Source organism: Elephas maximus, chromosome 16 (assembly GCF_024166365.1).
Source record: "Elephas maximus indicus isolate mEleMax1 chromosome 16, mEleMax1 primary haplotype, whole genome shotgun sequence".
In the NCBI taxonomy this organism is placed as follows: Eukaryota; Metazoa; Chordata; class Mammalia; order Proboscidea; family Elephantidae; genus Elephas; species Elephas maximus.
The window spans coordinates 67,704,333-67,729,433 of NC_064834.1; the positions used below are offsets into that span (position 1 = coordinate 67,704,333).

At 39.5% G+C, this 25,101-nt stretch overlaps 1 protein-coding gene across 3 annotated transcripts in view; it reads right to left on the reverse strand.

Annotated features, from left to right (window-relative positions):
• The window catches only part of SHTN1 (shootin 1), a 103,197-nt gene that overhangs the window by 48,765 nt on the left and 29,331 nt on the right, over nucleotides 1–25,101 (reverse strand). For 2 of the 3 annotated variants that reach the window (XM_049854653.1, XM_049854655.1), the window contains exons 4-8: nucleotides 18,200–18,294; nucleotides 11,724–11,889; nucleotides 9,624–9,721; nucleotides 8,637–8,718; nucleotides 4,451–4,545 (exon numbers count right to left, since the gene is read on the reverse strand). In XM_049854653.1, the coding sequence (XP_049710610.1) occupies nucleotides 4,451–4,545; nucleotides 8,637–8,718; nucleotides 9,624–9,721; nucleotides 11,724–11,889; nucleotides 18,200–18,294 (536 nt within the window). The remainder of the gene's footprint in view (nucleotides 1–4,450; nucleotides 4,546–8,636; nucleotides 8,719–9,623; nucleotides 9,722–11,723; nucleotides 11,890–18,199; nucleotides 18,295–25,101) is intronic. The other variant, XM_049854654.1, reaches the window with a different exon arrangement.

Below are 25,101 nucleotides of genomic sequence, written 5' to 3' on the forward strand. Positions count from 1 at the left end.
TTTTATTGATATGGTAAATGAGGCTCAGAGGAGTTAAGCAACTTTCCCATGGACACAGTGGCAAGGCCAAGGTTTAAACCCAGGTCTGCCTGATTTACAAGCCCCATGTTTTAACCACCTGGCTAATCACCTTCACCATTTACTAGACCTAAAGTTTCGCTTTAAACCAACCCAGTAGTGTAAGCAGTTAACAGTAGGTGGGTAAAGGAAAGAAGTTATAACGACATTTACTGAGCACCTTATGAAGCAATTTACATATTCATTTAATCCTTACAACGTTACATGATTGAAAACAACATTATTTTCTATTTATCTGTTATTTCTTTTTCCTAACGCTACACAAGTTGGCCAGTGGGTAATCCAAGTGTGAAGTATTTTACGATGTCAGAAATTAGGACTATTTTATAGTATGGCTTCAATTTTCAGATTCTTAACAGCATGTTAAATGAAATCTACACTTTTTTCTCACCCGACTCCACAGTTCTCTGTGAGACTGAGTGGTAAAGGGAGACTATGAGTGAGCGTGTGAGCACCTGTGTGTTTGTGTGTGTGGACATGTGCATGTCAGGCTCAAAAAGAGTGAGACTGGAGGCTTAAGCATATTAGGGAACAATGATCAATATTTCATCAAAAACCAAAAAAAAAAAAAAAAAAAAAACCCACTACCATAGAGTCAATTCCGACTCATAGCGACCCTATAGGACATAGGGTTTCCAAGGAGCAGCTGATGGATTCGAACTGCTGACCTTTTAGTTAGCAGCCAAACACTTAACCACTGCACCACCAGGGCTCACAGTATCTTAAATTTTAGACCAATGATCTAATTAAAATGAATCATTCCAGGTTACTACAGTAATTCCTTTAACAAACATTTAAAACTTGACAAGTTGGGGTCCCTTATAGGTGTCTTAGGAAGAACCTCAAGTAGTCAACATGCAGGCCTGAGGACAGCAGCTGAAGTTAAGTCCCTAGCTTTCCAGCAAGCAAAGCCATTGACCAATCACACTTGACCAGCAGGAGTAGGCGGAGAAAAAGCAGATAGTGGGGGTGACCAGGACAGAGGCGGTAAAGTCACCATCAAAGACCAGGCCACGTTGTACCAAGTCAACATGAGGGGTGGCTTTATTACTCTCACTGCACTCCTTCTCTGTGCTTGGGTTCTCTTTGAGAAAAACAGTTAGTGCTCTTTTTCCATGTATCACTCAAGAAAACGTGTTTAACCATACATGATCATAAATTATCTCAGATTTGTTATTTTGAGGAGAAATATATCAAATCTTGGGGATGGTAGAAACGTGAATTTCTTTTGCAAAACTAAGTCCCTGAATAACCCATAGCTATAGAGTTGATCCCCACTCTAGCGAACCTATAGCACAGGACAGAACTACCCCATAGAGTTTCCAAGGAGTGGCTGGTGGGTTCAAGTCCCTAAATAGTAACACTATAAGACGAAAAATATATATAGGAAAGAAATTGTTATAAATAAGCATGGTGATGTGAAAAAAAAATTAATCATCAGACCACCTTTGCTAAACTTTATGATACGAAAATAAAATACTTTTACATAATTCCTTTTCTAAAGATAGTATTTCAAAAGAATTCAAAGTTACCAAACACTAATGAATTTGATTTTTAGTTATGATAAGAACTTACTGGTTGGCATTTTGAAGCTGGTCTCTTAATTTCTGTACTAGACAAATAGGTATCAGAATTTCAGAAAAAAATATATAAATCTTACCAAAGAAGAATGAAAACAAGAAGATCTTATATCACTCATGCATAATTCATTCTTTCCAAAACAGCACTGAAATATCATCTGAATTGTTTGGGAAACATGCATATTGGGATACATGTTGAACAAGGCATCCAAACTTAAAAAAAAAAAAACTACACTCAATAGCAAGAGAAATACACTCAAGACATACAAGAAAGTCATTAAAAATTTAAATTTTATCAAAGAAATATAAAAACTTAGCATAGCTGTGAAGATACCGCCTGTTTCCTTCATGATGAGGGGGATCATGTTTTTGTTTTAAATGAGCAAGTGGGTTTGGAATGGGGGACATTTTTTATTTTACACATTTGAGAATTGTTTTTATTTTTTCATTCCTAAAGAGCCTTGGTGGCACAATAGTTAAGCACTAGTCTGCTAACCAAAAGCTAGGCAGTTTGAGCCCATCCAGTGGCTCTCAGAAAAGACCTGGGAATCTGCCCCGGAAAAGACTTACAGCCTAGGAAACCCTATGGGGCAGTTCTACTCTGTCATATAGGGTCACTAAGAGTCAGAATCGACTCAACAGCACATGACAACAACAATATATATTCCTTCTGAAATTAAAACCCTAAAACAAATTAACTTAAAAAAAAATTATTTCTAAGGCTCTAGACTCTAAGCCAGAAACCCCGGTGGCGTAGTGGTTAAGTGCTACAGCTGCTAACCAAAAGGTCTGCAGTTCAAATCCACCAGGTGCTCCTTGGAAACTCTATGAGGCAGTTCTACTCTGTCCTATAGGGTCGTTATGAGTCAGAATTGACTCGACGGCAATGGGTTTGGTTTTTTTTTTTTTAGACTCTAAGCTCCCAAAAGACAGGGACCATGCTTGCTTTTCTCCCTTTTGTATTCCCAGTATCAGCACAGCGTCTGGCATAGAGCAGATGACTCCTAAGAGGTTTGCTGAGTGCACAAAGGAACAAGATGCAGAGAGCAGTACCCTTTTGTTAAACTAAGCCATGCGCCTTTGAGCAGTAGTTATCTGTTAAAAACCTGAGAATTTTTAAGCCATGAAAAAGGAAAAACACCCTGGTTCCCACCTAGCTCTAGTATGAAAAAAAAAAACAACTGATTTGTTCTCATTTCTGTGTTGACTGACTCTAGATATTGCGCACCATTGCAAACACATATGCTATCAGTAACCTAAGTGTCGTGGTTTTGCTTTCCCTCCTCTATCTTCTATTTCCTTCTCATTCCGGTTAACATGTCAGCATCATAGTTCCCACCAATCTCTAAGGCTTAAGGCCGTACCAGGTGAGCGGTAGAGTAAATCTTCATGCTCATATTCTCAGTGCAATCTTGCTTCTTCCATCTATCTCCTCTGTTGATACGGCCTTCAAGTTTTTCTTCAAGCAGCTTTGTATTCTAACATCATTCTACCAACACCAGATGGAAAACTGAAAATGTCTCTCGAAGTAAGACCCTGGCATTCAGGTTGAAGTCAGCCAACCTTTTCAGTTCTGCAATGAACACATCTTCACATTATCTCCACCATCTCCTCCCAACTGTTTATTTAGCTCTATTATTTATATCGCTGCAGCTTTTTCCAGAGGACTCTGACATACTTCAATTCTTTCTTCCAAGAATAGGAGAAAATATTTACTCACCTTTCATTAAACTCTGTGAACAAAATGAATCATAATATTTCAAATCAGATCTGCTTGACGAAACCTTTTGTAGAGTTCATTGATAGCACAGGGACACTGAAGCACAGAAAGACCTCTTGCACAAAACCATAATCTGATTTCCAAATGTCATTTTCATAACCCTGTGCTTTGTCTTCCTTCTGTATCTCAGACTCCTCCACCTAGGACTACTTTTCATTTCCTCAGCTACTTTCCTCCAACTCACAGTATGTACAGATACAAAACAGGTATACAGAATGGAGATCTCATGGAGTCAACTCAACACCATGAGATGCTAGAGTGGAGCCAACTGGTGCCTCATCATATCCCAGGAAGCCAGCCCTGAAGCCATGGAAACCCAGTGCCTGCATGTCAACAAAGGTAAGCTGGAACACGAGAAGTGCTGGGCTTATCTCTCAGATGAAAGGAAAATCATTACACTGGTGACAGGCAGAGCTAATGGATGCACAACATGGCAATGTTCCACAGCTAATGGAAGAATCAACTCACGTAATGAGAGCACCGTACAGTAGCTGAAGAGAAATACTGATACCATGACACTGTTATCCGAGATGGCATACGGAGATGTGCCCCAGATTCTTCAGGCTTTTTGAAACTCACAGGCATCTGGGCAGAAGCTGGACTTTCCATCACAAGTTATGGTTATCCCTAAATATAATTCCTTTCTCCTATACAGCATTTTGCACTTTGCAAAATACGTTTTAAAATTTGCACCACCTGATTCTAAAATCCATTTAGTTAGGTTGGTCTCATGGCCCATTTTACAGATGAAAAAAAGTCAAAAGGAAAAGTGAAGCCCCAAGAGGCTAAGGGACTTACACTGAGGTCACACAACTAGTAACTAACACGGACAAAATCTGAACCCAGATCTCCTGACTCCAAGAGCAGCACATTTGATACTAATCCATAACTGCCCCCCTAAATCAGCTTAATTCCAAATGATACGTTCTTATCCAACTTCAAAAAATAATTTGATACATCATCAGCAATTTAAAAAAAAAAGTGAAAACCTAGATCCCTGCAAGATACCCACCTCTTGTGCAAATGACTCTGCTTTCTTTCGAAGGTTCTTTTCCAATTCCAGGTTTACCTGCATTTCCTCATACTCTTCTACTGCCAGCATGGATACTTAAGAGGATGAAGAAAAGAAAACAGACCATATGTCACATAAATTATCAGAGATGAGGATGAAAAAAAAATGTTTAGAAGGCTCTTCATACCTTCATCCATTGCTGGTTGGAATATAAAGTGACAGAACCTTCTTAGAGGACAACCTGGCAATATGAATCGAAACTAAAAATATTCATACCCTTTGACCCAACAGTCCCACCGCTAGGAACACATACGCTGAGGCAACAAATTGTGAATCCAGACAGAGATTTAGCTGCAAGGATGTTCTCTGCATCATTGCTGAAAACAGTGCGATAATACAGATGGTCTAACGTTGAAGGATCAGTAAATTACTCAATATACAAGGAATGGCATGCTTCCACTCAAAGCATGTTGTAGAAGCATATTTAGTGGACAGAAAAACATTCATGATATATTAAAAAAAATTTTTTTCAGTTGCAAAAATTAGAGCAAAATGAGCCCATGTTTGTTTTTTAAAAACCACATATAAAAAACTTGAGCAGGCATTTCACAGAAGAGGGAAACACGTGAGGTCAACAAATATGTGAAAAGATGCTCCTCTTCACTAGTAATCAGGAGAATACAGAGTAAAACACAAAGAGATATGTTTTCACACCCACCGAAGACACAACCGGCAAAAAGTATGGCTATATTAAGAGCCGGAAAGGATACTGAACAATGGGAACTTACACACTGTGGATAGTCACATAAACCACTAGGTCTACTTAAAAAGTAGTTTGGCATTATGTAGTAAAGCTGAAAATAAAATCTTACGTCTAGGCATACATCTTAGTGACACTCTCAGACAGGTACCCCAGGAGACATGTATAAGAATTTTCACACCAGCATAACTCTGAATAGCAAAAAACCAAAAACAACACAAACGTCCACCGACAGAATAGTAGATAAATGAACTCTGGTGTGGTTGCCTAATGGAGTATTACAATGCAGTGAAAATAAACATGCCACAGCTACACCATTCAACGTGGATGAATCTCACAGACACAAAAAAAGATGCAGAACAATATATGCAAAATGATTCCATTTATATAAAGTTCTAAAACATGCAAAATTAAATAATATGCTGTTTGGGGATAAATACGTATTTGGCAAAACTATAAATAAAACAGAGGAAATGATAAAAATTCAAGGGAGGCTGTGAGCAGGGACAGAGACTTAGGGGCCTATAGGGCACCAGGAGGTAGAGAAATATTTTTTCCTGGTATTCTCTTTGTCTTCCATAAATATTATAAACATATTTAACAAAAAGATTTAATGCATATATAAAACCAAAACAAACCTGTTGCTGTAAAATTGATTCTGACTTACAGCAACCCGATAGGGCAGAGCAGAACTGCCCCATGAAGTTTCCAAGGAGCACCTGGCGGATGTGAACTGCTGACCTTTTGGTTAGCAGCCGTAACACTTAACCACTACACCACCAGGGTTTCCAATGTATATATAAGCATTTTATAAAGAAGAACAGACACTAACATTAACAATGTTTATCTCTAGATTATAAAGGTTGAGATTTATTTTTTCTTTTCATATATGAATCTTCTGGTAGTGTGGTGGCTAAGAGCTCGGCAACTAGCCAACAGGTCGGGAGTTCAAATCCACCAGCCGCTCCTTGGAAACCCTATGGAGCAGTTCTACTCTGTCCTACAGTGTCACTGTGAGTCAGAGCCAACTCAATGTCACCTAACAACAACAGTAACAGTAGGAATCTTCTAAATTTCTCACCCCCTCAAAAGTGCATTACCTGAGTAAAAAGAAAAAAAAGAAAGTATGTTATTTTTACATGTTCTCTGTGTTTACAAAGAAGAGAAAGAGCCATGGATCCATTCAGGTCCAAAGAGCCAGAGCTAAAGAATCGCTGTGGGACAGAAACCTTCAAGAAGATGGTCCTGTCAAACAAGAGCAACATGAATTCTCTGTAACTTTTGCCATTTTGTGGTCTGTTTTGTTCACGAACGATACAGACAGGCCAGAGGGAGTGATGATGCAGTGAGAAATCAGGCACAACGTGGCAGCTAGCACGCTAGCCTCTCCATCAGCTTCTAGAGAAACACCTCAAACCTGAGCTGAGTCACATCAATAAAATCTTTAAAAAAGACTCTCTTAATGGCTGTTTTCACACACTGTTCCACCAGAGCACTTCAATCCTAACTGACTAAGGACTGGTTTGCTGTGTGATAATGACATAGAATTTCAAACTCTGTCCTCTGAAAATCTACTGCCTCCTCAGACGGAAGGCTAACAGTTTTACGCAAGTAGAGCAACGTAAGTAGTGGTTTGTGAGGTGAATTACAGGTGCCTGAGGGCTAAATGATTTTCAGCCCTATTGAAAAAAAAAACAGAAAAAAGAAATTTCATGAAGAAAACAAAGAAGACTATGACTACCTGAATCCCTGGGCAAGATAACCAACTCGTTATTTCTGTTCTCTCTCTCTCTCCTAGAGTGGGGGTGCTCTAAAGGCAAGGTCCATGTGATTAATCTTTGTAGATCCCTCTGTTCTAGCGTGGTTCATCAAAACTAAAAATTTTCCTACACCAGTTCTACCTTCTTAAATGAAGAAAGAGCTGAGGAGATGTTCCAATCTAGTGCATCTTCCACACTTAACCACAAAGTCCTTTATTTATTTACGTATTTAAAAAAAAAAATCTCGATTCCTAAATAACAAAAAGGGGTAAAAGCCACCACCCATGACAACAGGGAAGGCCCTGGAATCTGATGGTTTTCCTGTTAGGGTTGTAGCTTCTGAACTAGGAGGAAGAGAGTGCTATTAAACCCCAAACCACTCCTCAGTGGCTGAAGGAGAAAGAAACAAGAAAAAGCGTACCGAGTCCCCTTCCTTAGAACTGTTTTTATGCTTGGGCATCACTCCCTTGGCCTAAAGTGGGGGACATAAGAAACAGCCCTATGAGACTCAATGGTGTTTCATGATAAGAATAAGGTCACTTTTCTCTGGGAGTAGCCATGGGAGAAATTTCCCTGTCACTCGGGTACCAAGTCAGCTTCTCCTGACCAATGAGTGGGTTTTTGCATTGTTGCCAGGTGAAAACCCCAGGTTTTGCTCTGTGTGACTTGTCACAGCCAATAAACAAGAGGGTGAGGTGGGAGATCAGAAAGCCACCTTTATTTCATTGTACAAGGACAAGAGCAATCGGGGCTGCTGCCTCAAAGACTGCTCTCAGGCAGCTTGGGGAGGTGGGCTTTTATAGAAAGCGGACAAGGAAATGTAAATTCATCATGAATATCCAGGGTTGACCTTCACGCAAGCACTCAGAGCTTGGGGATGATTATGCATTTTTTTTTTAGACAGGAGTTCGATCCCCCAAGATGGAGAAAGAGGTTAAATTTCTTTCATTAGGATGTTAAGTCTCCACCCAGAGGCAGGTTGAGACCGTCTATGGCCCATTCTGTGGTTATCTTGTCAAGAACGATTTCAGAAGAAAGGGCAGCTTATTCTGCTTGGTGTAAGAGGATAAGTCAGAGCAGGTGTCTCTCAGAAGGGCTGAGCTCTGAGGTTGCCTACCTCAGCGTGAGTCATATAAGTGATCATGAATCCCTCATTGCACTGGCCCCTAGGCAGCTCAGAGCCAGATTTCAGGCACACAGGCAGGCACTGTGCAAGACTTCAGAGCAAGAACACACCCTGTATCACTCTACGCTCTCACTTTCCCTTTGTCCCATTTTCCACGTCCTCTTAACTTAAAATTTTATCATACCATATTTGTATAAATACCCTAACCTCTTCTGGATTGAGATATACTAAATAACATACTAAGCATACAAATGCTGAGCAGACAGTCAATATGGACATGGTCATAGGATACAGGTAGGACAGAAGCAGCATATCCTGTTGAAGTTTCAAAATGAGTGGGTCCCAAGTTCCTCAAATGAAAGCACTTTTAAATGTCCCCAGACTCTAAGATGAGTGACAAAATAACAGGAGACAGACTTGCAGCAATATAAGAGGAAATTCTTGCTATAAGAAATTAAATGGCTTCCAATAGAAGCAACACAAAATATACACAAAACAAATTGCATATGTATTTGAGAAAAAAAGACCAGAAACACATACCTCGATTGCATTTTTCTAAGAATTTTCTCTGTTCAAGAACTTCTGAATTTAAAACAGCTTTTTCTTGTTTGACTTTATTTACCTAAAAATGTGAGAATTCGAGGGGAGAAAAAACACCCAGAATTGTAAAATCCAACATATGGCAACGTGTGATACTTAAAGCGCCGTTCAAATTTCAACATGAAGTTACAATTTAAAGAAGAAATTGGCTTCGCTGTTTGAGCCTTTTATTAAAGTTCTTCTAAGGCAGCTATTTAAGATAAAAAAAAATAGGAGGTACAAATTGATACAGGACTTAAACTCTCATATTTCAATTGGCATTGGTATCAGTCCCTAATCATGACAGTATTCTAACCATTCAATGTAAATGATTGCTATTTTTAAGGCAAAAATCCAAATCGAGCTCACCACTGGAGTCATTTAGTCAGAGACACAAGTTAAATCAAGATTGCAAAGATGGAGCTTACTTGAAGCCTCATGCAAAGAATGGCAAGCATGTGCTCTGGCTCTTTAAGATAGTTCAGAACTGAAATATGATTCTCCAAATACTGGAACCCATTCTACCATCTATCACATCTGCCTGTGTTGAGGGTGTGCTAGGGGAAAGTCCTTCCGACCAAGCCAGCCAGTCACTGGAGAAGCAAAATACTTTCTTCTTCACCACCAGCAATAAAGTGTATGACCGGAAACCACAGCTATCCTTCTCACAAATTTGCCTCACATCATCAAAAATGGGGACAACAGGGAACATTTCAGTGCTGTTTTAGTGTCTTATTTATTAGTCTAGATAGTGGGTACACGAATGCTTATGATTTTATTCTCTATACTCGCCTATATATCTGAAACGGGGGAAAAGAGAAGATTAAAATTGGTACATGGTTCTCACGTCAGAAATTAAATGGCTCCCAGTAGAAAGTTTTTAACTTAGCCAGTCTCCAAACAGCTTAAAAACACCAAAGGTCGTGCCTTTGGGCCAAAGGTACGTACTTCTTCAATTACTTCTACGAGTTTGCTCTTGAGATTTTCCAGTTCAATGGCTAACGTCTTCTTTTCCTCCTGAACAGATACAATTTGATCTTGAAGCTCTGCATTTTAAAGAAAAGGTGGCAGTGGGAGAGCACAATAGAAATAAAGTTATCTTTAAAAAAACAAATCGATCAGAAGAATTTAAAATGCCAGTCCATGTATAGTTAGTTCATGGTCAAGATTATTCAACAATTAAAAGGGAAATGAAGAAGCAAAGACCAACGGGATCTCACTGAGGCCTCCCCACCATTAGCCATGGTTAGTAGCAATTTTCTATCAGGTAATCTCACTACATTCAATGTACTAGATCTTGTTTTCTTTGTATTCTATCAAACCCATATTCTAGAAAACTATCTGGCATTTTGAAAGCAGACTTTATTTTAAGCTTTCAGACATACAAATTAAAGCATTGTACTAATTTCTTTATTATTTCGTAACGGCCATGGGCTCTTGTCACAATGCAATATAAACAAACAATTTGGCAGTTAATAATTTGGAGATTTTTATTTGAAGAAAAAAATCCCGATTTACTGCCAATTTATAGCCCTTAAACATTATTTGAACTGACTCAAAATATAACCTGTTTGAAAGAAGGGTTAATGCCAGTAATTTTCTCTCCAGAATTGTGGGTGTTTTGTTTCTTAATTTATTTCATATTTTTTATTATTGAGATTTAATGAAAAACATGCTACTAGAATGAAAATATTAGCCACTGTAACTTAAAAGCTTCTGGTGTTTAGATTAAAGTTACTTCCACCGTTCAAATGTTCAAAAAATATACACAGATTAACACAAAGTTTATACCCAGGCCTGCTGTTTTGCTACTTGGTTTTTAACTGGTTTTAATTTCTTACCCTTCTCCAGGGGCAATAAAAAACTCGCTATGTGGTCATTTATAAATTAAATCCAACTTTTAACATGAACCCAGCTTGAGGTTCTCAGAGACTTATTTCTAAATCACTTTCTCCACTGGCTGGCTAATCCTGAGGACGAACAAGAGGCCATACTGTTCAAGACCTAACAGATGGGAGAATTCTGAGCAAAAGGAAATCCTTTAAACTTCCTCTCCTTCCCTACCAATTCTACTTTGTCTTAGTTAAGGGGACAGAAAGAGCCCCAGTGGCACAGTGGTTAAGCGCTCGGCTGCCAACTGAAAGGTCAGCAGTTAGAACCCACTAGCCACTCCATAGGAGAAAGATGTGGCAGTCTGCTTCCACAAAGATTACGGCCTTAGAAACTGTACGGGGCAGTTTTACTCTGTCCTTATGGTGGCTATGAGTTGGAATCTACTCCATGGCACCAGGTTTAAGGGGATGGAGGGCTAGGTAAAAGACAGTGCTTGCAACATCCATTCTTCTTTATACCTCCAATTGAAATTTGATCTATCAAACAAGGAATATTGCTTTTGACATATGCACGAAGTTAAAATGTTACAATAGTTATTAAGCCAAAAACTGCTTTCCTACATCTTTAACATAAACGGAGTGTATGTATATGCATGAATAAAATTAATGTGTATTAAACAGGTGTATCACGTGATTTTTGCCTGACAGCACTGCTTTCTGGCCAACACAGCTGTTTAATACTGCATATTGGTTATAGCTCACTGCCTGAATCAGATGGGAAGTTCTTTGAGGGCAGAGACTAAGCAAAGTGGGAAAGAATCTTCCCCAAAGTTTCCAACAGAGAACCAGATAAACAGGAGGTGTTCACTAAACACATTTTTTTCCATTTATTCTTTCATTTAACAAAAATATCTTAACCCATAGCCAATATTCTTAAGAAGTTAATAGTTTCATCAGCTATTTCTATCAAGACAAAGCTTTTAAAAGTGTCTAAACCCACACAACAAAGTAACTGAGAAAGCACAGATGCTACACCCTCCCACAAGGATTCTGAACCAAGCTATACCCTGAGCCAATTCAACCAGAATTTGTGGGGGTAGGACCAGGTATCACTATTTAAAAAGTTCCCACGTGATTCCAATGTACCACCGGGGTTGAGAAGCACTGACCTATCAGGAATCAAAAATACCCTCAATAATGAAGCCAACAGTCCCACCTTTGATTTGCTTCTGACACTGTACTGAGATACAGGTCTCGCCAGCACTGTCTGTGTCCGTAGCTGAATCGTCATCGATGTTTATCTCTTCAGTTATCACATCTGGTCCCAGCTTGGCCATGTATAACATGCTGATTCTTTTCAGTGTTTTATTTTCTTTATTTAGCTAAGACAAAATATAAAAACGGTTATTTTAACAGCAGTCAAATGAGTGTCTTGGATTTTTAAACAATAGATTAAGTGTATTTTTGTCTTACGTATCCATCAACACTCACAGCAGGAAATAACAATTAGCAAATTCATTAAATAAGGTCCTATTTACACTTTTTAATATTAAACTTATTATTTTAAGTAAGACCTGATGCCTGGATTACAGCCAGCAGCATGTGAAAATGCTAGTTATAACTGATGAGAAATTAAGAAAAAGCAAACCAGTCTAGATGAAAACAAATTTCAATTTATTCATAGTCATTAACAGTCTTAATTAAGACACTTTATTTCAAGCAAATATTTGGTTGATGGTGTGCTCTGAATACCTTTTAAAAGTCTGTTTGCCCAGCACCCCCTCTTTTCTGGACACTGCCACTCCTCTTCATTGCTCCACATGATTTCTATGCAAACAACCTTATACCCCAAAGTATATCCCATCCCTGTGGACACAGCTAATTAGTCCAGGGATTAGGCACGTGACCCAGGCTTGGCCAATCAGATCCCTTCTCTAGGAATTTGGAGGCTGGAACAGAGAAACGAGTTTCTTTCTGTATCTGGATATACAGAAGCTGATGTCAGCCACATTCCACCACTGTAGCAAAGCCAAAAATGAAGCTGATATGTAGAGAGAGGAAGAGAAAAGCAACGGAAAAAGGGTTTACCCTGGTACCAGTCCATCCCTGGATTGCTCTAATGGATTCTATGGGACTCCAATGTCCCTTTCTAACAAATTTTTTCTTTTTTTGCTTAAGCTAGTTCAAGATGTGTTTCTACTGTCCGCACATAGATCTCTAATACATGGTAAAAGGAAGTTCAAGATATGTTTCTGTTACCTCTATAAAACCTAAAACCAAACCCACTGCTGTTGGGTCAATTCCAACGCACAGTGACCCCACAGGACAGAGTAGAATTGCTCATAGGGTTCCCATGGCTGTAATCTTGATGGAAGCAGACTGCCACATCTTTCTCCCACAGAGCAGTTGGGGGGTTCCAATCGTCAACCTTTCGGTTAGCAGCTGAGTGCTTAACCACTGAGCCACCAGGGCTCCTTATTATCTCTATAAAATGTCTAATTCATAGTAGGAAAAAAAAAAGAATCCTAATTCATTAATTTATTTATTGTTTCCTGCTGTGGAATGAAATGTTTTCAGCTTGAGTTACTCAAGTATCATCACCGTCTTTAGCTAATGAGTTTATGTGTGTAAAATCTGCATATAAGTATTAGTAGGAAGCACACACAAAGACAAAACTGTCCAGTGTCCACAGAAAGAAAACATGGTTTTGCTTATGTTTCACAAGACTGAAAAATAAAAGGTCTTTTCTTATTTGAACATGTGAAAGACACAGAAATACAAACACATTCCCTTTACTACGGGCCACAGGCCATCAAGACAAATTCTGAATTTAATCACTGACATTGGAAATAAATACAAACGGAAACAGAATTCATTGGAAAACTACTCTTTGCTACTACAAATCTTACATCAGAATAAGATGTAAGGTGCTTCTCTGGCTTTGGCCGTTCATTTGTGCTCATAATTAGAGCCCCTTGGGGTTTCTCAGGAGCCCTGGCGGGGGTGTGGTTAAGAGCTTCAGCTGCTAACCAAAAGGTCAGCAGTTCAAATCCACCAGCTGCTCCTTGGAGACCCTTGTGGGGCAGTTCTACTCTGTCCGATGGGGTTGCTATGAGTCGGAATCAACTCAACAGAAACATGTTTGGATTCTTGGTTGGGGTTTCTCACAGGGAAAACCCAGCCAACTTCAATCTGGGTGATCTGATTCTTATTTCAATAATATGAAACATAAATAGAGTGAAACCTGTGAGAGCTGGACCTTGACGGGACTGCCTTGTTTTTCCAGGTCTTGCAAGTTTTCCACCTTTGACAGTCTTACCACTTTTCTATCACTATTTTCGTGGCAAATATTTGCATTTTCCTTCTCTGACAGGTTTCTACCTCACACAGGTTCCGGCTTTCCCAGGTTTGCTGTATATCCCAAGGGGCATGCATGGTCTGGCGCATGAGAGGTTCCCTTGACTGCTCTAGAGAATCAGGAAGAACCTCTTGGAAATAGCTATAAACCTTTTCGTAGACTCTTCCTAGGGTACCTGTGGAACTCTATTCAGGGAATCAGACATCGCTCTTTATCTCCTGTTCCCAGCCCATAGCTCCAGTTTCCAGAGCCCCAAATTCCATGAAGAGAGTCAGGGACTAGAGATGAGGCCCATGATTTTCCTAGCCCCTCTTCCTTAAAACGGAAAAGTCAAGTAATGCCGTGTGGGGTCTTTGTCTGAAGCCTGAATGCTGTGGCATGGCACAAGAGGCACGAGGAAGCCTTCTTGTCAACTCTTGAACTATACCAGTTTTTCTGAATGTTAGGAGAAAACACCAAACTGAGAACAAAGTGAAAAAGCTCAACACGATGGATCATTCTGCCTCCTTAAATTTCAACTAACAGTGCTCAACACTGCACATCAGAATCCCGAGGGAGCTTTTAAAAATCCCACTGGAAAAATTTCTGGTGATGGGGCCCAGCATAGTGCTTTTTCAGAGCTTCTCCGGTGATTCTAATGCACGTCGAAACTCAGAGCCCTTGATGAGCCTAACGGAGCACTTCAGTGTAAAGTCTATCGCGTTGATACAACAGACAGTGACGCATCTAGCTCTGTAATCAAATTCTGTCTCTGCCTTTGGAACTCAATCTTTCAGTGTCTCAGTTTTCTCATCAACAAATTAGAGATAAAAATAGTCTCCATTCATTGGGCAATACGAAGATCAAATGAGATATTACATATAAAGTACTAAATACAGTGATCTAGAGTAACAATTCAGTAAGCTTAGCTGTTAATGGTACCAAAAGAGGTATAGTTTTTGAGTCTTATTAACTTCCCTTTGGAAATCATTTATCAGCTAGTTTTCTTCAACCAAGGTATTCATCTACGCATTTTTATTTTCTCCAAGATGCTCACGAAAAAGTATAAATACTAATTTTTGCCATCTGATGCTTAATATATTACTTCCCAGAGAACCATCACAATAATACTTGATAACCAAATAGTTAACAGTTCTGTCCTCAAGAGAGTTTAATGCCTCTATCAAACTAGACACCAGAATCCACCAGCTGCTATCTGGCTACAATAAACCAGTTACCACTAAGTCGACTGCACTCATGGCAACCCCACGTATGTCAGAGAAGAACTGTGCTCCATAGGGTTTTCAATAGCTGGGGTTTTTTTGGAAGTAGGAAACCCTGGTGGCGTAGTGGCTAAGTGCGACGACTGCTAACCAAAGGGTCGGTAGTTTGAATCCACCAGGCGCTCCTTGGAAACTCTGCGGGGCAGTTCTACTCTGTCCTATAGGGTCACTGTGAGTCGGAATCAAACCGACGGTACTGGGTTTGGTTTTCGGTTTAGACTGCCAGAACCTTCTTCTGAGATGCCTCTACGTGAACTCCAACTTCCAACCTTTCAGTTAGCAGCCAAGCGCGTTAACTGTGTGCGCCACCAGAGACTCCCTGGCTATGTTACAACTACCCTGTTTAACAAAGGTACTAAAACCCATTGCCAACAAGTCGATTCCAGCTCCTAGTGACCCTACAGGACAGAGCAGAACTTCCCCATAGTGTTTTCAAGGAGCAGCTGGTGGATTCGAACTGCCAGCCTTTTGGTTTGCAGTCGTAGCTTGCTGTCGCTCTTAACCACTGTACCACAAAGTTATTAGCGCAAGAAAATGTCAGCCGGAAATTTTCCTAAGTCTTCTCTAAACACCATTTTCATATTTTGAAAGAAGAAATATAACACATATACACACGAAGTCTTACGTACATACTAACTGAGTATTTCTGAGAACTCTGCAGTCACAAATTTTGGCTAAGCAATTTCACTGCAGTTATTTTTTCATTGAGTTACAGGTTAAGAGCATGCCACTTGTTTTTCGGAATCCTTCTATCTTTAGTCACAAGGCAAAAATAAATCTTTTATAACCCCACAGTAACGAAACCTTCCACTACATTCAAATGCAAATGAGAGTTTTTATATTGGACGTGTTTTAATGAATATTTAAAGGTACAAAATAAGCACGTTAAATGGCTTTGGACCATATGATTTAAATAGTTGGTCTACATTTATGAGTTTAACCTCCACATTTTAGTGAGGCGAAGTATCCACACTTGTTTTTTTTTTTTATTGTAAGGTCAAACTGAATCATAGGAATTAAACATTCCATTTGTCATGAATTTGATGTCAAAGATTTAGAAATATAAGAATTTATAGAAACTTTGCTGCTTAAAAAATGGAACCTACCTTAAAAAATGTCAACTGATACCTAAAACAGGACATGCAATTACCATTTATTGATCATACATATATAAATGAAGCATCCAAATTTTCCACTCAAAGGTGCAGTGTCTTCCATATCCAGTGAGCATATCTATAACGTTTGAGTATGTTTGTTTGTTTCTTACTCCAGGGCCCAAGAGTCCACAATATGCTCTCAAAGACAAACTACATGTCCATTTTCAATTAGGCATCTTAAGGAACAGGTGACAGTATAAGTCAGAGGAGCCTATCGCAAAGATTAAATTGTAAAAATGGCCTTAGTGGTTTGTAACCAGGGATGAATATAATAGTCACCAGGCAAATCTGTCAACATACACATGCCTGGGCCACAACTCTAGAGACACTGGGTCTGCGGTATTCTCACGGAGCCAGTCTGGGTCTGCTCAGACATTTAGAGCAAGACGATTAATTACAGCCCAGAATTCTCTTGCCCAAAGTCACCTGTTAGTTAGAAAAAAGGGGAAGGGAAATAAAAATAGTTCTTAAAAGAGGGCCAGATATGAACCAATGATTAAACTGTATCGCAGAAAAAGAAAAGTCCACCCCACTCCCACCCCAGTCCTAACTCTGGTCCCTCCTGTCACTTAAGATGAGACAACAGCAGCCCAGAGAGGAGAACTAAATTGCCCAAAGTCACATATGCCCAAAATGACAAAACCAGGAACAAAATCTGCATATACTGCTTTCCAAACGATTGCTCTTTCCCATAAACTCTGCCACACCTGAGCGGTAGTCAGTGTTCCCACTCTGGCTGTACCACTGCACTACTCATTAATAAGAGAAAATATAGCCAGAGACTATCCTTAGACACTGGAAGATTCTGAGCAGCGAGTATTATGCTCCAAGTACGATTTTCTCTGCTTGTTCCAAAAGAAGAAATGAAGAAAATGAAAGAGAATTCACACAATACCATGGACCAGTGAAGTGCTGTGATATTCAGCAGAGTGAAAATGACATGAGAATACCCATGTTGCCATTGTTTTTAAGGCAATGGCTTGTATTACTAGGTGCTCTTCAGATAAGTAAGAGAAGTTACATCCACACATTTATTTTCTTGGCTAGGTTCTGACTGAATATCTTATGAATTCTAATGTAGTGTCGTTATGCAAACAATTAAGCAAATACCTCCAGCGCGAACACTGCTAATGCAGACAAATTAAATAGATTTGTTTATTCATATATTTAATGGCAGTAGGATTTCACTCATATCCAACGAAATACTTCGGAGGGGGGAGATGGGAGAGAGGGGAGAAGAAATATGACCAGCATTAGTAATGAATTTTGGTTGAAAATTGCTGTAATCCATTTTCTGATGAAGTGGTTCAGACGCATTTTACCCAACCCAAAATACATAAGACAGAGATTTAAAAAAAAAAAAATTCTTTAATAATAATGTACTTCTGATGAGACAGAATCTAGAAAATTACACACTTGGTAAATTCGTCAGCTAGAAGCAATCAGTGGAGCCCTGGAGGTCACCTTTAGCAAGCTCTCGCTCTGCTTTCACCAATAATCACCTGAAATGTAAGACTTAAGGCAGACTTTTTCATCTGATTCAAACATGAAACACTCATCACTGTTTTGTGCCACGACAGGTTAGAGACTTGTTTACCATTTAAACCAAACGCACAGACACTTGGCAAGTCCAGTTGAGCAGACTCCTCTGGGGCTGTATCTCCCAGGCAAAAAGGACAAATGCTGAAACACACATATATGCATGCTAGTTTTATCATCAAAATAACCTTTACCATAAGGCAGATATTTACATAATGATATTCCAGATCCTGAGACCTCGCAACACTTTCCTCGTTACGAAAGCAGACAACCAATTAGAGAAAGAGAAAAGCAAAAAAGGATAGAAGTCGCTGTTTAGAAAAGTAAGTTGAAGTAAAAACGCTCAGGTAAAACCCTTGCAGCTAAATAGTCTCACCTTTGTGGCCAAAGCTTCGGCGCTTTCTCGACAAGTCTTCTCTATTTCAAGATGGTTCTGCATAAAATTAACTTCCTCTATAACCATGTGAGAAACTAGGAATGAGGGGAAAAAAAAAACAAAAAAAACTCAGCATTCAAAGATTAGTCAGCTATTCCAGAGGCCCACGCATCATGTCCCGTGATTACGAAGACTTCAATTCCTTAGCTAGCCAGACCTTTAGCTGTCATTGAAAAAGAGCTTTTTCAAAGCGTCCTGATAAAATTTTAGCTAACATTTGAACGTAGAAAGAAAAAAGAAGACAATGAAGAACCTTTACTACTATTACACACATTTTAAGAAAGCTATTTAGGAGACTTTTTAGAAGTGTCTAAGGAGCCCTGGTGGCACACTGGTTAAAGCACTCAGCTGCTAACCAAAAGCTCAGCAGTTCGAACCCACCAGCTGCTCCTCAGGAGAAAGATGTGCCAGTCTGTTTCCTTAAAGATTTACAGCCTTGGACACCCTGTAGGGCAGGTCTACTCTGTTCTATAGGGTCACTAGGAGTCGAAATCAACTCTACCACAATGAGTTTTTTTGTTTTTTATTACCCATGTAGCCATGTGCATATCCATAGACGTATCTATTAATTTAAACAAAAGAATACCTCACACATAAAGAGAAATGGCAAATATGGATTTCCTTTTCTGAGCAGGATATAACACACAGAGCTAATAGGAAAAGCAGCTAATTAGAAATAAAAGAAAAATCTTAGATGGATCTTACGATGTTGCAGCTTAGCTGAGTACTGCAACCAAAAAAAAAACAACCCACTGCCGTCAAGTCAATTTTGACTCATAGTGACCCTACAGGACAGAGGAGAACTGCCCCATAGGGTTTCCAGGGAGCAGCTGGTAGACTTGAACTGCCGACCTTCTGGTTAGCAGCCATAGCTCTTAACCACTGTGCCACCAGGGTCAGTACTCTCTACTGAGGGTAGTTCCTAGCATTCACTAAGCTCCAGGGCAGTAAAGCACAGCAACAAGGTTTAGGTAGCACATGCTGATGAAAGCGGATGCTAACCAATTGTTTCTTGCATCATCAATTCTCAGGAGGATTAGAAGAAACATAAAAGATTTACTTGAGATTTTAACAATGCCTGAAAAAGAGTACTTTTTAGATTTCTGGTACCTGGTTTACATAAATTGAGATTTAAAGGTACCAAGTTATTGAGAATTTGAATTATGTTTTGAAGTCCAAGTAAGAAAAATGCCAACTATTCCCATCCATACTTCAACTCAGAATTGCAAAGCTAACTGTAGACATGTATACTTATTGGCATTTGCTTGGTTTGAAAAAAAAAAAAAAAAATTAAAGGACACCCAAAAGTGAAAACCAGCAAAGTTAGGTAAAAAGCACTGGGCTCACATAACACAAAGAGAGATTACTTTTGCTTCATTTAAGCTTAATTAACCTGCAATTATGATTAAACTCAGGGGAAAAAATTTCTCTCCAAATTAAATACAAAAATATATTACTTCCTAAGTCTGTCCAAAGTTCTTATTATGTTAATATTCAAATTCATAAAGCAGCACTAAATGGCCAGAAACATCTCTAACCTTGACATTTTTTCAGGGGTAATAATAACCTGCAGCAAATGCAGGCCAACCAAAAACCACTTAACTAATTAGTAGTTGCAGTCACCGAGAAAAACATGAATCAACACTGTTATTACAAGTGGCACATTTGAGTGGCATCTAATTATGACTTGATGAGCACGATACTTGCATTATCAACATTACTACTGCATCCCATCAGGGCCTAAAAGCTGCTGATGGCATTGACTTCGAGAAACTCCCACTCAGTGGTACAGCAGCACCCAACAATCGGCTTGGCAGGGGCCCCCCTCACTAAATGACACGTTAAGCGTAATTACTGGTAGACATTGTAAATAAACAGGATTGGAAGTGAAAATTGTACCAAGTGCATAAGACACAATCTGACACATTGGAAGTGGCAGCCTTAATTGAGAGTTTCTTTGACTGCTCAAGATCATTTCAACTGCATTTCTCAGAGGACAGTGATTATAACTGTGGAGACAGACGGCATAATGGTATCAGCAGTGCTGACAGAGCAGTGAATTAAATTGTATCTGCTGTTGTGTGAAAGCCTTGATGAGAGGTACAGATGCCTTAGTGGTCTTATCATTATAACACAATGGTCATGTTGTCATCAACCTTTCTGGCTCCAATTGAAAAGAAATGATTGTGTGTTGAAGCTCCCCCCCCCCAAACTCCTCGCCGCCCCCTCCTCCTCTTCTATCTCTTGTTCTGAATAGAACCAATTTTCAGAGAGCTATGAAATCACGCAATAGGCCCTAAAATGCAGCTGCTTGGCATACAAACGGGTCCCCATTAAACTGGAATCACACACAATATGTGTTTATGCCAGAAGAACAAATAGAAGCTGAACGCAGGCCAAGTTTATTCACACAGACAAAGCCCATGTAGCTCTTCATCAATATAATTGCCTTTTATATTGTAGTTTAAATAATAGGCTCTATTATTTCCTTAAAATCCTAATATTCCTGGCATTTTATCACTATGTTTACAAGGTAGGTCCTTCAAAAATGTGCAGGAAAGAGAAAAGAAACCTATACAATTTTTACAACATCAAATATTACTTGGAATTTTTAGCCTTAACTACTTGACATCTTCTGCCACACTCTGGTATTTCCACTATCATCACAAAAACATAAACACTCTGCGTTTTTCAGAGGAATTTGACTTTTTATTCAATAACATTCTTGCTCACAGAAGAGTAAGAAAAATCATTCCACAGTTAAGGTTCAGGCCTGGCAAAAGGGAAAACAACAACAACATTTATTTTCTAAACGTTTTGTAAAAAGCTGCCGTGTAATTTAACTTGACGAACTTAGCTAGGTGGCACCGCCCCGTTTTCTCCAGCGCTGACATGGCGCACTCCATTGGGAACAAGTTTTATTTCTTCCTCAGAAGGGGGAACGATGGAAATTAAACACTGTGCTTTCTTTGTTAAAGAAATTATCCCAATGCTAAATTGGTAGCACAGAAACCTACTTACCAACTTTCTAGATTTAGAAGGTAAGAATATGTTTCACAGGACATTTACATCTTTATAAAACATGACTCCATTGCCAAACCAAAACTCAGGTCGCATGATCCAAAACAGAAATATTATTTGACATATGAATTTACGTGCACCTTTCAAGGGATGCTAGATTTTTTTTGTTTTTGTTTTTAGTCTTTAGTTGTTCATTTTATGATGTCCCTTATGGACCTGAACTTGGGCGTGTCTCATAATATCCATTATCCATGACCACTATTCCTACTCCATTTACATATTTGGATGACCAAACAACAAAAAAAAAATCCCAAACTCGTTGTCATTGAGTTGATTTCAACCCATGGCGACCCCCTGTATTACAGAGCAGAGCTGCTCAGTGGGGCTTTCTTCGCTGTAATCTTTATGGAAGCAAATCACCAGGCCTTTCCTCTGCAGTGCAGCTGGGTGGGTTCAAACTGCCAACCTTCAGGTTAGTGGCCAATCACAAACTGCTTACACCACCCAGGGACCTATCTGGATAACAGGAGGTTTAAAAAAGAAAAAAGACAAGGCTCAAACAAGTGACCCTACTACTGCAGCTACTGTTAAAAAACAACAAGAAAAGGAATTCCTTTCTTTTAGAAATACATTTTGAAATATTTACAGGTAAAACAATATGACTGGAATTAGTTTCAAAATAATCTGGGGTGGAGGGGGTCAGCGAGAGTGGGTGTGTAGGCGTAGAGATGGAAGACTGGTCATGAATTGGTGACTGTTAAAGCCAGATGATAGGTGCTATTTTCTCACTTTTGGATAAGTTTGAGATTTTCCATAGCTAAAAGTTGTTTTTAATGACCTCAAGAACTCAGAGAAGTGTATCCTAAACAAACATCAACAATGGCTTCTTTCAGTCGAGTTGAATTAGCAAAGTCTGTCTCTGCTCTTCTATGACCCCAAATAACCCTTAGATACGCACCATCACAGTACACATCTCATCAGATAACTGGTTTTTGCATTTTTTTCCTAACTATTTTATTGTGTTTTTGGTGAAAGCTTACACAGGAAATTAGGTTCTCATTTCACAACTTTTATGCATGCTGTTCAGTGGCATTCATTGCATTCTTGTAGGAAACCTGTTTTTCACTTATTTCTGTGTTCTACTAACTGTGAGCATTAGAGCAAGGCTTCTGTTTTACTTAGTGTTTGATTCTTCTGAACCTAGCACAAAGCCGTGTACAAAGTAGGTGCTCATTTTTGTGCTCGTCGGAATGAGTGCCCAAGTTCATCTGTTAACACCCTTTTACAAGCATGTAGTACAGCATTGCTTAGAAAACAGCCACCATCACCATTTATGTGTCCAGCCTTGTGCTAAACCCTTTATGTGTTGTCTCATAAATCCTCGCAATTCAATGAGCTAGGTATTACCACAGCAATTTTACTTTTAAAAAAACTGAGGTCCAGAAAAATAAAGTAACGTATCTCAAATCACAGGTTGTAAGTAGTGATGCCGAACCAAACCCATTTCTAGGTAACTCCGATATTCTGTGTTCCTTTCTAATTTGTCATATTTAAAGGTGACACCAGCAATGACACTGCTTCCTAAGCAAAACTCCTCTCCATCTAGCCAACTCCCAGCAACAACTAGATGCAGGGCGCCTCTCCAGCGTATGTAGGGAGCATACCACGAGTTCTTTGTCAACATCAGGTCACTTAGAAAGGTTTCCTGTGGTAAGAAAGGAGCCATGAAAGCTGGCGTGCATACAGGAAAACTGGTGTGCCCCAGAAAAAGTGCAAAAGATCTAAGATTTGGGCCTGAAAGACACAAAATGACTTTATTTGCTTGTCCTTTACTGGGATCTGTCTTTCTAGAGAACATGGCTTTGCTACGTGGTGACATTCTTTGTGCAGAAAGACCAGGAGAAAGGCTTAGGAAGAGCTGGGAGAGAATCAAGAATGGCGTGGAACTACGGGTAACACATGCAGAGCTAGGGAGGAAGGCCCTACGGCCTAACAAAGCTCATCCTGGAGCCTTATTCAGCTGCTCTTTCTACACGTCAAGAGCCAGGCCTACTCATACCTTACTGTCATGAACTGAATTATGTCCCCCCAAAAATGTGTGTATTAATTTGGCTGGGCCAGGATTTCCAGCATTGTGTGGTTGTCCTCCATTTTGTGCTTGTAAATTTATGTTAAAAGGATTACGGTGGGACTGTAACACCACCCTTGCCCAGGTCACTGACCTAATGTAAAGGGAGTTTCCCTGGGGTGTGGCCTGCACCACCTTTTATCTCTCAAGAGATAAAAAGGAAAGGTAAGCAAGCAGAGAGTTAGGGACCTCATACCACCAAGAAAGCAGCACCAGGAGCAGAGCGTGTCCTTTGGACCCAGGTCCCTGCGCCTGAGAAGCTCCTCAACCAGGGGAGGACAAGGACTTTCCTCCAGAGCCAACAAAGAGAGAAAGCCTTCTCCTGAAGCTGACACCCTGAATTGAGACTTATAACCTACTAGACTGTGAGAAAATAAATTTCTTTTTGTTAAAGCCATTTACTTGTGGTATTTCTGTTTTAGCAGCACTAGATGACTAAGACACTTACAAATGGGTATCCATTTGACCCTAGTAGATAAAAATTATAGGAGGCAGATCTCAGTTCAGCACAAAAGAACACTTTCCTCCAGAACTGTCCAAATATGGAGACTGGCAACCACTTAAAGGTAGATGATACAAACTCACTAAAGGTAAATGATGGGAACTTTTAACACTAAAGGACAGGCAGACACGGGGTGGGTCCGTAGATGAGATGGTGGAAGCAGCAACCAAATTTACTGAGCACTTACTGTGTGCCAGGCTCTGTGGTAAGCACTTTTTACATGGATTATCTCATTTAATCCTTGAACACCCTACGAGGCAGGGCCATTAACCCTAATTTTAGTAATGCAGAAACTTGCTCAGGGCTACATGAATTCATACCAGGTGATGCTCTTCTCTGCAGATACTGCCTCCAAAACTAAAAAACCCACTGTCATCCAGTGGATTCCAACTCATAGCGACCCTATAGGACAGAGTAGAACTGTCCCATAGAGTTTCCAAGGACCGCCTGGCGGATTTGAGCTGCCAACCTCTTGGTTAACAGCTGTAGCACTTAACCACTATGCCACCAGGGATACTGCCTCATTCCTTTCCAAATCTGAAATTGTAACCTCTGTTCCAAAGCTGTGAACCATTTAACCCTGACACAGTTTTTTAACAAATATTTCAAAAGACTTCTTATTCCCCATTTTCTGTTCTTTTGAGACTGAGTAAAGGGTTAGTACTCTGTTCTCCTTCCATCCAAACTTTAAATTAATTAAGCAAACTTAGTAAAGGTAAAAACGAAGCAACTACAACAATTGAGGTTGTTGTACTAACCTTTCAACTGATCCTTTCAGGCTTTAATTAGAGCCGCCCATAACGAAAAATGCAAAATTTTTAAGCTATCCGACGTATTTAGAAGAAGAGACAAAGAAAGGGAAATGGTAGATAAAAGTAGAGTTTACATGTTACTCTGAAGGTAGGCTGATTTGAGAAGAAGTTGCTTCCATTTTTGCAGAATGAAAGGGGCAAAATTCCAACTACCTACCTAGACCAAAATATTTGATAAGTCTAAGCGTAAGAACTTGAACTATTCTCACTCCACAAAGGACACCAATCTGCTAGCAGTAATTCAAGCACATTAACTGGTAGCAATGCTGATGGTATAACGCTTTGAGACATGACTCAGTGTCAGCCCAAGTGTAAGAACATTCCATTAATCCTGCATGAGGGAGCAAGAAAGCCCTTTGCAACTACAATTACAACATTC